The 15318-nt window shown below is 38.1% G+C and overlaps 1 protein-coding gene across 4 annotated transcripts in view; it reads left to right on the top strand.

Annotated features, from left to right (window-relative positions):
* Nucleotides 1-15318, top strand: part of KLRG1 (killer cell lectin like receptor G1) — a 47749-nt gene that overhangs the window by 7069 nt on the left and 25362 nt on the right. For 2 of the 4 annotated variants that reach the window (XM_027593106.1, XM_027593108.1), the window contains exon 1: nt 11925-12047. Coding sequence is in view for 1 of the 4 variants with exons in the window: in XM_027593104.1 (XP_027448905.1) it covers nt 11966-12047 (82 nt within the window). In the remaining 3 variants the exon portion in view is untranslated. Of the gene's footprint in view, nt 1-11898; nt 12048-15318 lie in introns of those variants that run through there. The other 2 variants (XM_027593107.1, XM_027593104.1) reach the window with 2 other exon arrangements.

Here is a 15318-nt window from a genome sequence, read left to right as displayed (position 1 = left end):
TCACTCTCACCCCCTACATCTGGCAACCACCAATTTCTTCCCTATCTATGAGTTCAGGATTTTGTTTTGTTTTTGTTTTTTAGATCCCACTTACAAATGAGATCATACAGTATTTGTTTTTCTCTGTCTGACTTATTTCACTTAACAGTTCCCTCAAGAATAGATGCAAGATGTTGTCACAAATGACCAGATTTTCTTTTTTTATGGCTAAATAATATTCTATTATGTATATATGCCACATTTTCTTTATTCATTCATCTATCAGCAGATACTTAGTTTGTTTCCATGTGTTGGCTGTTGTGAATAATGCTGCAGTGAGGGGCGCCTGGGTGGTTCAGTTGTTAGGCGTCTGCCTTCGGCTCAGGTCATGATCCCAGGGTCCTGGGATCGAGCCCCGCATCGGGTTCCCTGCTCAGCGGGGAGCCTGCTTCTCCCTCTCCCACTCCCCCTGCTTGTGTTCCCTCTCTTGCTGTCTCTTTCTGTGTCAAATAAATAAATAAAATCTTTAAAAATATATATATAATGCTGCAGTGAACATGAGAGTGCAGATATATTTTGATATAAAAGATAGAAATGATAATGATTTTGTTTTCTTCAGCTGCATACCCAGGAGTGGAATTGTTGGATCATATGTTAGTTCTATATTTTAAGGTGCCTTCATACTGTTTTCCATAATGGCTGCACCAGTTTCACTCCCACCAATAATACACAGGGTTCCCTTTTCCTCCCATCCTTTCCAGTACTCTAATAAACACTGTTATTTCTTGTTTTTTGGCTTTTTAAAAAAAGATTTTATTTATTTGAGAGAGAAAGAGAGAGGCAGAGGGAGAGGGATAAGCAGACTGCCTGCTGAGCAGGGAGCCTGATGTGGGGCTTGATCCTAGGACTCTTGAGATCATGACTTGAGCTGAAGTACCCAGGTGCCCCGGGGCTATTTTTAGAAGGAGCCATTCTAACAGGTGTGAAGTAATATCTCATTGTGTTTTGATTTGTATTTCTCTGATGATTATAAGTGTGTTTTAAAAATTTTTAAATATTTAGGAACTTTCTAGATTTTTTCTTGTTATTGATTCTACTCTGCTCGTAGAACAGAGTAGATTGTAACATTATAACATACTGAAATTTATTAAAGCTTGTATTGTTATCCAATATGTAATTTACTTGGTAAATATTCCATTTACACTTGAAAAGTATGTGTATTCTGTAGTTGTTTGGTGTCATTACTGATTTTTTTTTTGTCTGTTTTATCAGTTATTGAGAAAGGGGTGTTTAAATTTTCAACTATGATTATGGATTTATTTCTTTTTTTAATTCAGTGAGGTTTTGCTTCATATGTTTTGAAGTTGTATCATTAGGTGCATACTCATTTGCAGTCGTTACGTGTACTTGATGCTGTGATTCATATAACTATGAAATGTACCTCTTATACTTGTCAGTTTTGTCGTATATTAATAGAACTACTTGTGGTAGGCTAAAAAATGTCCCCCACTCCCACCTCCAAAGATGTCTATGTCCTAATTCCTGGAACCTGTGAATATATTTCCTTACACAGCAAAAGAAACTTTGTAGATATGATTAAATTAAGAATCTTGCAATGGAAATTATGTTGAATTATCCCCGTAGATCCAGTATAATCACAATGAGGCAGTAGAGTAAAAGTTAGAAAAAAGAGATATGATGGAAACAATGATGCACTTTGAAATGGAGGAAGGGGCTGCAAGCCAAGGAATTCAGGCAGCTTATAGAAGCCGGAAGAATTGGGGCACTCGGGTGGCTCAGTCAGTTAAGCCTTCTACTCTTAATTTTGGCTCAGGTCATGATCTCAGCCCACATCGGGCTCTGTGATCAGCAGAGTCTCCTTGAGATTCTCTCCTTCCCTCTCCCTTTGCTCCTCCCCCTAGTCACTCTCTCTCTCTTAAATAAATAAATAAATAAATAATCTTTTTTTTTTTTAAAGAAGCAGGACAGATAAAGGAAATGCATTCTTCTCTAAAGCTTCCAGAGGAAAGCAGTCTTCTAACATCTTCATTTTAAATTTTTGACACCCAGAACTGTGAAAGAATAAATGTACGTTGTTTTAAGCCACTGTGTTTATGGTATTTGTTATAGCAATAATAAGAAACTAATATACCACTTCAGGTTTCTTTGGTTACTGTTTGCATGTATCTTTTTCTGTACTTTCTTTTAATCTGTTTGTGTCATCATGTGTGCAGTGCATGTGTTATACACAGCATATTGTTGATTTTTTGCTTTTTTTCCCTAGTGTTACAGTCCCTGCCATTTTTTGATGTGTTCAGTCCATTTTTGATGAATTCAGTTATTGATATGGTTGACTCTAGGTCTGTCATTTTGCTATTTGTTTATAGTTTGTCTTGTGTGTTTTATTTTCCTTTGTTCTTTTTTTTTGAATAAATTAAGAAAAACACAATCTTTTATATGTTGCTATGTATTTAAAATTTCTGTTCTTCAGTCTTGTAGGTCTAAGTTTTCATCTTGTGACATTTCTTTTCAGTATGAAAAGCTGCTTTTAGCATTTTGTAGAGTGCTGGACTGCTAATGACAAGTCTATGTTTTCTTTAAATAAAAGTGTTTTTTTTTCTTCCTCTTTATTTTTGGTGGATGTGTTTGCTGGATATAGAATTGTGGATTGGTAGTATCATTCACCCCACACCCCAGATTTATTGAGATACAATTGACATATAACATTGTGTAAATTTAAGGTGTACAGTGTGATGATTTGATATATGTATATATTGTGAAATGATTACCACATAAATTCAGTTACTACATCTAACACCTCACATAATTACCTTTTTTTGTGTGATAAGAATGTTTAACATTTATTCTTAGGAAATTTCAAGTATACAATATAGCATTGTTACCATGTAATCACTATGTGGTACATTACATCCCCAGAACTTACTCAGCTTATAACTCGAAGTTTATACCTTTTGACCTATGTCTCCTCATTTGTCCCACCCCTCAGCCCCTGGCAACTGCCATTCTCTCTGTTAGTATGAGTTTGGTTTTTTTAGATTCTACATATAAATGAGATCATACAGCATTTGTTTTTCTCCGACTTATTTCCCTTGGCATAATGCTTTCAAGGTCCATCCATGTTGTCGGGAATCTGATGCAGGACTCGACCGTGGGACTCCAGGATCATGACCTGAGCTGAAGGCAGTTGCTCAACCAACTGAGCCACCCAGGCGCCCTCCTTCTTGGTTTCTGATGAGAATTTGGCAATCATTCATGTCATTGTTCCCCTCTGTTAATATGTTGTTTTTCTCTGGCTGCTTGCAATATTTTCTGTTTATCTGGTTTTCAAGCAGTTTTGTTATGGTGTTCTTAGGTGTGATTTTCCATATATTTATCCTGAATGGGGTTCATTGAATATCTCATATCTGTACATTTTGCATTAAATTTGGGAAGTATTTTATCATTAATTCTTCAAATTATTTTCCTGCTCCATTATTTTTCTCCTGCATTTCCGGGGCTTCACTTTTTTTTTTTTTTTAGATTTTGTTTATTTATTTGACAGAGAGAGAGCGAGAGCAGGAACGCAAGCAGGGGGAGTGGGAGAGGGAGAAGCAGGCTTCCTGCCGAGCAGGGAGCCGGGTGTGGGACTTGATCCAAGGACCCTGGGGTCATGACCTGAGCCGAAGGCAGACGCTTAATGACTGAGCCACCCAGGCGCCCCTGGGGCTTCACTTTTAAGCACTTGATATTGTCCTACAGATCGCTGAGGCTCTTATTTTATTTTTTCTGTTCTTTATATTGGATAATTTCTAGCAATCTACCTTCACATTCCATTGACCTTTTTTCTGTCCTCTCCAGTTTGCTGTTAATCCCATTCAGTTGGGCTTTTTATTTTTAAAATTTTAAAAAATTTTTAGTTTTTTAGAATTATGGATATTATTCTTTTCTGATTAAGAATTTTACTTGGTTCTTTTTTATAGTTTCTGTTTCCCTGCTGTGGTTCTTCAGCTTCTTATTCATTATGGCCATTTTTTCCTCTTGTCTTTGAGCATATTTGTATAGCTATTAAAGTCCTTGTTTGCTGATTCCAACATCTATGTCATCTTAAGTTTCTTTTCTACTTACTTACTTTTCTCTGGGCTGTGGCCCACATTTTCTTATTTCTTTGCATTGTAATACTTTTTTATTGTATGCTGGACAATAAATATATTACCTTATAGGGAGTCTGCATTATGTTGCCTTTTTTAAATAAAATTTTTATTTGGAAATAATGTCAGACTTATAGAATAGTTTCAAAGGTACTACGTAGCATTTTTTCATACCCTTCACCCCATTTCTCCTAATGTTAACATATAAAGTATTCATTTAATCAAAACTAAGAATTAATAACTGCTCTACTATTATTAACTAACTGCAAGTTTTCTTTGAATTTCACCAGGTTTTCACTAATGTTCTTTTTATGTTCCAGGATCTAATCCAGGATACCACCTTGCATTTATATTTCCTTAATCTTCTCTGGTCTGTGGTAGTTCCTCAGTATTTCCTTATTTTTCATAACCTTGATATAGTTAAAGAGTACTGGTCAGATATTTAGTAGAATGCTTCTCAATTTATAGTTACCTGATTTTTTTATTTTAATCTTTAGACTAAGATTATGGGGTTTGTATAAAATATACCATAGTAATTAGGTATCTTTCTTATTGCATTATATTGGAGGTATGTGATATTAACAAGACTTATTACTGGTGATTTACATGATTAACCCTGTTTACATGTTAAAGGTTGTGTTTGCTAGATTTCTCTACTATAAAGTTACAGTTTTCCACTAACCATATGTTATTCTTTCGAAGTGAGTCACTAAGTCTTGCCAACACTCAAGGGGAGGAGAATTAAATTGAATATCATGATGGGGGAGTGCCTGCATATATTATTTGGAATCTCTGTATGAAAGATTTATAACATCTCTCTCATTTATTTATTTATTCAAGCATATATTTAATTAATATGGATTCAGAGGAGGGGCAGCACCATGATGTAGAGTAGGAGACCCCAGCTTCTATCCCCCCACAAAGAATAATAATTAGCTATCTCCTAATGAGAATAGCTCTGAAAGATCTCAGGAGTCTACTTAAGAAGAATCAGCAACACAGTGGGGCAGAAAAACTTGAGCATAACCACACAAAAAGGGTAGGAAGAACAGTTCTATCACCCACATATATATACTCAACTAATTTCTGACAAAGTCATCAAGAATGTGCAATTGGCTAGGTGCCTGGGTGGCTCAGTTGGTTGGGCAGCTGCTTTCAGCTCAGGTCATGATCCTGGAGTCCTGGGATCGAGTCCCGCATTGGGCTCCCTGCTCAGTGGGGAGTCTACTTCTCCCTCTGACCCTCCCCTCTCTCATGTGCTCTCTCTCTTTCTCGCTCTCTCAAATAAATAAATAAAATCTTTAAAAAAAAAAGAACATACAACTGGGGAAGTATAGTCTCTTAAATAAATGATGTTGGGAAAACTATATGTCCACATGTGAAAGAATGACATTGGACCCCCCCTTTTTTTACAGCATATATAAAAAAAACTGGAATAAATTAAAGACTTAAAACTAAGACCTGAAACTGTAAAACTCCTGGTAGAAAACAGGGGAAAAGCTCCTTGACTTGGTCTTGACAGTAATTTTTTGGAATGTACACTAAAAGCACAGGTAACAAAGGCAAAAATAGTAAGGGACAGGTGAGGCTAAGTAGGGGGCCACATGACTAGGGTCATTGTGTGTGTGGGGTGGATATAACCAGGCTCACAGAAATCCCAGATGGGGAGAAATAGACATGACACTTATAAGAACACCTTGTTTGTTCTCATGATAGTTACAGGTCTACCATGTTTGTTCCAAATATAGACATGATATTCACAAATCCACAAAGCCCTCAGTGGCACCCATTGGATACCCCTCTCACTCCAGAGAGCTCTTTTCTTTCCTTTCTATTCTCACCTTCACTTAATAAATTTTCACTTCACCCTTTTGTCCTTGAGATTCATTCTTTGACTCTGTGAGACAAGAATTCTGAAACCCTGCAACAATAGGGGTGCCTGGGCAGCTCAGTTAATTAAGTGACTCTTGATCTCAGGTCCTGATCTCCAGTCCTCATGTCTGGGTCATGAGTTCAAGCCCTGTGTTGGGCTCCACGCTGGGCATGGAGCCTATTTAAAAAACAACAATAGGGGCGCCTGGGTGGCTCAGTCGTTAAGAGTCTGCCTTCGGCTCAGGTCATGATCCAGGGTCCTGGGATCCAGCCCCACATTGGGCTCCCTGCTCCACGGGAAGCTGCTACTCCCTCTCCCACTCCCCCTGCTTGGGTTCCCTCTCTTGCTGTGTCTCTCTGTCAAATAAATAAATAAAATATTAAAAAAAAATAACAACAAACCAACCCCCCACCCACAAAAAACAAGAAACAAAAAAGCAAAAATAAACAAGGGGGACTACCTGAGATGATGTAGTTTTTGCAGAGCAAAGGAAACAAAATGAATCGGGATGTGAATTAGTATAGCCACTACAGAAAACAGTATGGGGTCCCCTCAAAACATTGAAAATGGAACTAATGTATGATCCAGCAATCCCACTTCTGATTATATATCCAAAGGAAATAAAATCACTCTTTCGAAGAGATATCCACACTGCTATGTTCATTGCAGCATTATTCATAGTAATCATAATACAGAAACGACTTTAGTGTCTGTGGATAAAGAAAATATATTTATACACACCGTATATATGAGAATATATATATAATGGAAAATTATTCAGCCTTTAAAGAAGAAAGAAATCCTGCTATTTGCAACAACATAGATGAAACTGGAGGACATTATCTATGTAAAATAAACCAGACCAGAAAGACAAATTTCACATGATCTCACTGTGGAATCTAAAAAAAAAAAAAGTGTTGAACTCAAAGTAGCAGAGTAGAAAGGTCATTACCAGAGGCTAGTGGGTGGGGGAGAGGGAGATATTGATCAAAGGGTACAAATTTTCAGTTATAAGATGATTAAGCTTTGGAGACCTAATGTACATGCAGCATGGTGACTATAGTTTAAATAATAATGTATTAACAAGAGAATGGATAAACAAACTGGTCTATTCATAGAGTGGAATATATTCAGCAAGAAAAAGGAATGCATTACTGTTACTTCAACATGGATGAGTCTCCTTTTATGAAAAACTTGGGGGGCGCCTGGGTGGCTTAGTCAGTTAATCGTCTGCCTTTGGGTCAGGTCATGATCCCAGGGTCCTGGGATCGAGCCCCACATTGGGTTGCCTGCTCAGCGGGAAGCCTGCTTCTCCTTCTCCCACGGCCTGCCATTCCCCCTGCTTGTGCGCTCGCTCTCCCTGTCAAATAACTAAATAAAATCTTAAAAAAAAAAACCAAACTTGGGAAAGATACAAACTAATCTACGATGATAAAAGGCAGATCAGTGGATGCCTAGAGAAAGGAGGGGCAGAAGGGCAGTAGTACAGAGTACATAAGTAAACTTTCGGGCGTGACGTGTTTATTTTCTTGATTGTGGTGATGGTTTCATTGATGCATGCATATGTGTTAATTGGACCTCAGTAAAGCTATTAAAAATAATATTTACTTGAGGGGTGCCTGGCTGGCTCAGAGTGTGTGACTCTTGATCTTGGGGTTGTGAGTTCAAGCCCCATGTTGGGTATAGGAGCCTACTTAAAAAAAAATAAATGTATACGTGAAATTTGTTAGAGTAGATTTCAGGGTGCCTGGGTGGCTCAGTCATTAAGTGTCTGCCTTCAGCTCAGGTCATGATCCCAGGGTCCTGGGATCGAGCTCCGCGTTGGGCTCCCTGTTCAGTGGAGAGCGGGCTTCTCCCTCTCCCTCTGACTACCGCTTCCCCGCACGTGCTCTCTCTCTCTCTCTCTCTCTAATAAATAAATAAAATCTTAAAAAGAGTAGATTTCAAGTGTTCTCAACACACAACCACACACACAAATGGTAACTGTTAGAAGTATTGAATATGTTAGTTTGTGGTAATCATTTCACAATGTGTTCTTATATCAAAAGTTGCACATTATATGCTTTAAATATATATTTTTTTTCAATTTAATTAACATATAGTGTATTATTAGTTTCAGAGGTAGAATTCAATGATTCATCAATACCCAGTGCTCATTACATCAAGTACCCTCCTTAATGCCCATCACCCAGTTACCCCTTCCCCCCACCGACCTCCCCTCTGGCCACCCTCAGTTTGTTCCCTATAATTAAGAGTTTCTTATGGTTTGCCTCCCTGTTTTCCTTTTAGTTTATTTTTCCTTCCCTTCCCCTTCATCTATTTTGTTTCTTAAGTTCCACATATGAGTTAAATTATATGACTTATTTCGCTTAGCATAATACCCTCCAGTTCCATCCACATCATTGCAAATGGCAAGATTTCATTCTTTTTGATGGCTGAGTGATAAATATGTACAATTTCAATTATAAATGCCTGCAGATAAAAATCAGTCAGTATGAATTCACAGCTCTTTTTTATTCCTGAGTTATAATCCAGTACTATTATTTATTTTGTTGTTCTAATTGTTTCATTTTTAGCCTTTGGGAGCTTTGTCAGCTTGGTTCCTGTGTCCTTCCGACATGCCCTCATCTTTTTTTTTTAGTTTTTGAGTACTTCCTCATTTTCTAGCACTAAAAGACTAAAAGGTGCCCCAGACTCACCTTGAATTTTCTGTGCCCTGATCCTAGATTTAGTCATTTCCTCAAGAAGCTCTGGTTCTTATGCTGCCACCACGGCCTCCTCCTCTTCTTCTTCAGCCATCTGGACTGTTTTTAAGTGTACAGTTCAGCAGTGTTACATATTTTATGGACTTAATATTTGTGTCCCCTTCTGTCCCCAAAGTCCCCAAAGTCATTTGTTGGAACCTTAACCTCCAGTGTGGCTTCATTCTTTATTTTGTGATGTGGCCTCTAAATGTTACAGGATTTTTGTCCCCTTAGTGCCCAGGTTCTTGGTCACATCGCTTTGAAGAACAAAGAGGTAGACCAGATGGAGAGTGGTGGGCAGCAAAGCAGTTTGTTGAGCAAGAGTATAAAGCTCCTGCAGCGGGAGGGGCGCCTGAGGGAGTTGCCCCCAGAATTTCTAAGTTTAGCGGTTTTTGTGAGCTCTTTTGCGGAACTATCTTCAGCAATCAGGGTGTGCTGAGTTGTGCCAGTTAGGGCTTTGGTCACGTATCTGTCTACCTATTAGGTTAATGTCTCTGTGCTGATGGTCTTTTTTTGCTGACATCTGGGGACTTAGGTCTTCATTGCCTCTTGCCCGTGATATTGACAAATGCTTTTGTGGTTAATTGTCTTATTTTCGGACGTTTTGCAGAAGTCATTTCTGCAAAGGCTGCAAAGCAGAATGCTAGTGTGGTCCTGTCTAAGCTGCAAAACAGGATGTCAGTGCTATTTCATTTTAGCTGTCCTGACTCCATATTTTCTTGTTGGGGACCCTGGCTCTGACTACCTAACTGTCCAACTAACTCCTAACCTAAGGAAGTAATTAAAGTTAAAATAGGTCATGATGGTGGGGTTCTGATCTGTTAGAATTAGTATCCTTATAAGATGAGCCACCAGAGAGCTTGCTTGCTCGCTCTCTTCCTGTACACATGCACCGAGGAAAGGCCACGGGAGACCACGGTGAGAAGGACACTGCAGCCCAACGGGGGAGTTCTCAGCAGATACCAACCCTGCAGGCAGCTTCATCTTGGACTTCCGGTGTCCACAGCTGTGTGCAAATAAATTTCTGTTGTTTAAGCTACCCAGTCTAGGGTATTTTGTTATGGCCGCCTAAGCAGACTGATACACGTATATTCACCTTGTTGTACAACAGAGCTCCAGAAGTTTCTCATCTTGTGGCACTGAAACTATAACTATTAAGTAACTTCTCCATTCCTCCCACACCCTAGCTCCAGCAATCACCATTCTGTTTTCTGTTTCTATGAATTGACTACTTTAGATATCTCATATATGTGGAATCATAGAGTATTTGTCTTTGTGTGTGTGTGTGATAGGCTTATTTCATTTATCATAATGTCTTCAAGGTTCCTCCATGTTGTAGAGTGACACAATTTTCTTCCTTTTTAAGACTGAATAATATCCCATTTTACGTATAGACCACATTTTGTTTCTGTTGTCTTCTTTTTAAGGGCATCAACACTTGTTCTTATAGGCAGCTAAATTACTGGTAGATCTTTCTGGTTCTGTCAGGCTTTACGTTTTTTTCCCCTCGGTTCATGCTGATCAGCACTGCATCACCTCGGGTCCTGCAGGAGACCATCTCAACGGGGGGGCTGGCAGCGGCTTGTCCTCTGCCTGTGCAGCCTAGCTCTTAGCCAAGGACCATGGTGGATTCCTATATCATTTTTTGGACACCTCTCTCTGCAGTCTCTCATCAGTTACCCTGCCCTGCAAACCCCAGGCGTGTAAACAGCTCAAAACTTGCATCTCTGCCTCCTCTGTTTAGGATTCATTTTCCTGCTTTGGGCCAGAAATTCCCCAGAGGTAGGGTAATGCCAGGGTGGTACTGGTGCTCACCTTTGCATGTTCTGTTCTTTCAGGGATCACAGCGCTGCCTATACTTCTCTGCCTGAAAACAGTTGCCTTGTGTGTTTTGTTGTATATAGTTCTTTGGCTGAAGAGCAAGTCCAGTCTCACTCTGTCATGGTGGGAAACAGGACTATACTAGGTTTTTTTTTTTTAAATTTTTAAACTTTATTTTAAAGTAATCTCTGTGCCCAATGTGGGGCTCAGACTCGTGACCCTGAGATCAAGAGTCGCACATTCTACCAACTGAGCCAGCCAGGTGCCCCAGAGCTATACTAGTTTTTTTTTTTTTTTTTTAAAGAATGAACAGAGGTTTATTTTTTATTTTTATTTTTTTTTTAAGATTTTATTTATTTATTTGAGAGAGAGAGAATGAGAGATAGAGAGCACGAGAGGGAAGAGGGTCAGAGGGAGAAGTAGACTCCCCGCTGAGCAGGGAGCCCAAAGTAGGACTCGATCCCCGGACTCCAGGATCATGACCTGAGCCGCAGGCAGTCGCTTAACCAACTGAGCCACCCAGGCGCCCTGTACTAGTTTTTATTAGTATGCTGTCCCTGCTTTTCATCTCTTTCCTGTCTTGAACTTACGTAGAGTTTTAATTCCATTTGTTTTCATTATTTTAACTTTTTATTAATGTTTCACCTATTAGAAATATATTATTCACGCTTTAGATTGTATTTATTTGATTTGTTCCCCTTATAGTTGTCTTTGCATACAAAAATAAGAGAACAGGGAGAGAAAATTTAATGGAATTTCTGACCCAGTTAAGTGTAAAGATTAGAGCACAATCAGGAAGACATTTGGGGGAATAGAGGGGTACAGCATATTCACAAAACATGTATCTGGGAAATAGCTCATTTTCCCCATGATGCCAGGCACATGCAGCCAACAGTCCATTTCTCTTGTCACATATGCTTAACCAAACACTCCAAGAAACAATGAAATCGGTCCCATTTGGCATGCATCTATTTTCTCTAAAGGAAACAAAGCAAATATAAAATCTGAGATAAATTCATAGCTAAGAACACTGTCATTTTTATTCCTGTTTCCATAATTGAAGTTGCTGGACTTCAGAGCAACTTCTCCTTGCTGAATAGACTTAGTGACGTGGGAATCAATCTAGTATGTATTTCATGAGTATCTAGAGAGAGTGGTGAGGCAAAAAAAAAAAATCACAGTTTAGAATATTAATTTCTTAATCAGCTCCAGATTTTGAGTCATTTCCTGAAAAATTACTTCTGTTTTTATCATGTTGGACCATTTAAAAAAAAAAACTTGAAAACCTTCAAATTTCCTGCTTGCAGTTTAGACATTGGGCTGTTTCCTCACTGATATGTGTCTCTTCACACTTCCGTAATTTTACTCTCTCAACTGAATGTGAATGATATTAGATCGAGATGACTGACAATGATATTTATTCTGCGTTACAGTTGTCTACTGAACCTCAAGCCCAGAATGACTACAGACCAGAACAAAAAGGTGAGTTAATCAAGTTAGTGTGCAAAACCATGCACAGTGCTCATAGACTAAGGGATGAGTGGGAGGTAGAATAAGTTTGGAGGAGAGGATGCAGAAAAATCGAGGGTAGTTGGAAGGAATACATTTGGTTCAGTTGTAAGTCCAGACTTGGGATATGAAAATTTGGTATACGGTCAAGGATCTGATCTTAGTTAAGTCTCAGGTAAAGTCTTTTCTAACTGTTCACTGCTAAGGTCTCATCTATGAAACCCAAGCTAAGACTGTTTAAATTCTAAGTACCTCTGTTTTTCTGACTATTAAATTGGGAGAAAGACCTCAGTAACTTTGCTAATGGGTAATAGTAAGAGTTTGTCAGAAAAGAAACTGATTCACATTATTTAGGTTCCCCTCCCACAGTACTGCACTAGAGTGTGACAGGGATAGGAAGAAGGCATTAAGAATACTACAAATAAGTATTCCCGGTGACTCTTTGGGGATTTGAGGATGAAAAAGACATTTTTACGTGGAGCCTTGAGCGAACACTTTCTGAGACAGGCAGATCATAGTATAAGAGCCAAAATTAATATTTGATTTTATATCTTAGGCAATACACTGCCATTAAGTATGTTCTTTAGTAAGGCTTCATCAGCTTTCTCTCTTTTTGCTACATAGTCTTATTATTATAATTTTTAGTGTTGTTCTTTGAAAGCATTGCTATAATTTGCTACATCATTCCAGTATACTGGGATATTGAGATTTATTTCCATTACTATAATTTATATGGCATTGGATATTTTCATTTATATATAGATTTCTTGGATTTATAATTTTGGATTATATCTGTACCAATTTCTAAGGAATAGAAACGTTAAGTCAAAGGAATCTACATTCTAGAGTTTAAGTGCAAGGTCACACAGCTGGTGGTAAGTTGAAACTTGAATATAATTATTTTGATTTCTAGGCAAGTGGTTTTTTATTTATATACAGTACACATTGCACATTCTTGTTTGCTGCCAGTATGCTCATTTCCACCCCAGCTTTCCAGGGTACTCTACTTGGGAATAGGAAAACGGACTAGGAGCTTTAAAATTAAATTAAAAATCTCTTTAGAAAATTATTACATGTTTATTATGGAAAATAGGGTATCTATGAAAGCAGATAGAGGAAAACAAAAATCACTAATAATTTTACAACAACGTGGCGGTTATTACTGTTACTATTCTGATCTATTTTTGCCTGTCTGTGTCTACTAAGAGGCTTTTAATATGTATATTTCTAAATAACGCTTAATTTCTTGAATTGGATTGTGGTCACACAAATGCAATTAAGTTTTTTTTTTTTTTTTTTTTTAAAGATTTTATTTATTTACTTGAGAGAGAGAGAGAGAGAGAGAGCGCATGAGAGGGGGGAGGGTCAGAGGGAGAAGCAGACTCCCCGCCGAGCAGGGAGCCCGATGTGGGACTCGATCCTGGGACTCCAGGATCATGACCTGAGCCGAAGGCAGTCGCTTAACCAACTGAGCCACCCAGGCGCCCTGCAATTAAGTTTTGATACCTTTTTTCATTTCGCATAACATCTAAAATCATTTATTTCACTTAATATTTACTATAGTGAAAATGTATGTTTTTTTCATTTTTTCAAGATTTTATTTCTTTATTTGTCAGAGAGAGAGAGCTCACAAGCAGGGGAGCAGGAGGCAGAGGGAGAAGCAGGCTCGCTGCTGAACAAGGAGCCCCATGTGGGACTCCATCCCAGGACCCTGAGCTAAAGGCAGACGCTTACCCAACTGAGCCACCCAGGTGTCCCGAAAGTACATTTTCTTATGTCACTAGAAATCTAGTGTTTTTGAATGTATCAGTCCAAATATTTATCATGCAGAACTCTCTCATTTTAAAGGTACCACTCACTATAAATGTTTCCTTTTTAAAAAGGTTTTATTTATTTATTTTAGAGATAGAGAAAGAGAGCGTGAGAAGGGGGAGGTGCAGAGGGAGAGGGACAAACAGACTTCATGCTGAGCGCAGAGCCCAACACGGGGCTTGATCCCACGCCCTTGGATCATGATCTGAGCTGAAATCAAGAGTCGGACACTTAACCAACTAAGCCACCCAGGCACTCCTCACTATGAATTTCTTTCTTTTAAGAAGTTCAGAATGCTAAGATAAATTTTTAAAAAGTGTGGGGTGGGGGGCCCTGGGTGGCTCAATCGGTTAGGCATTTGACTCTTGATTTTGGCTCAGGTCATGGTCTCCGGGTTCTGGGATTGAACTCCCAGGGGCTCTATGGGGGGCATGGAACCTGCTTAAGATTCTCTTTCTACCTCTCCCTCGCTTAACAACAACAATTAAAAAAAAGAAGTTCAGAATGCTTCATGGATATACACACATGTCTACAGGGTAATTTATCTAAAATTTAAGTAATAAAGTGAGGCCCCAAATAGAATTAATTTCCAAATTTCCTAATTAAAGATTACCAGATAAAGGGTCAAAACTAGTGCTTAAATTCTTACTTTATACATTTTTGTTCTTTACAAATAACTCCTACATTGTCAGACTATGAGACCACTATGATTTTGAAATAAAAGTGGGTTAAGAAAAATTTCCATTTTCCAAATGAAGGAAAATAGCATTCTTATATGTAACATAGTTAATATGAAGTAGTGTTTCATCCTTAAATATATCAACCTAAACTCGTTGTTTTTTCAGTAATGACAGTTTACAAAGCATTTCTGAGCTGTAGGTTATTTTATTTTTATTTAAACTGTAGTTATTTAAAGTTTGAATGGGTAATACCCCCACATGGTTCCAAACACAGAAGGTGCAAAAGAAAACAAGGGAAAAAGTATCCCTCCTTTTTTTTCTTCAGTGACTTATATCCCCTCCCCAGAGGCAAACAACATTATCAGATTCTTGTGTCTACTTTCAGAGATACTAGCATACATTGTTCTGCAAAATGTTTCTTTCCCTGTACTATATATCTTTTCTTTTTTTTTTTAATTTTTATTCCCTGTACTATATATCTTGAAAATCACTTCATATCTGTAAAAAAAAAGCATGTCTTTATCCTTTGTTAGAAGTTACATATTCACTTTATGGCTATATCAAATGTATTTGGTCTATGACATTTTCTCCTAAAAATACTGCTGCCATGAATTGGCTTATAAATATGACAGTTTTCACATGGGTGAGTATCTGTAGGAAAAAATCCTCAAAGAGAAATTGCTGGATCAAAGGATAAATGCCTTTGCAATTTTTGTAGACATTGCCGAATTGTCCTTCAAAGAGGTTGTACC

The sequence above is a fragment of the Zalophus californianus genome, chromosome 9, assembly GCF_009762305.2.
Source record: "Zalophus californianus isolate mZalCal1 chromosome 9, mZalCal1.pri.v2, whole genome shotgun sequence".
Classification (NCBI taxonomy): domain Eukaryota; kingdom Metazoa; phylum Chordata; class Mammalia; order Carnivora; family Otariidae; genus Zalophus; species Zalophus californianus.
This window is presented reverse-complemented; position numbering and strand designations above follow the sequence as displayed.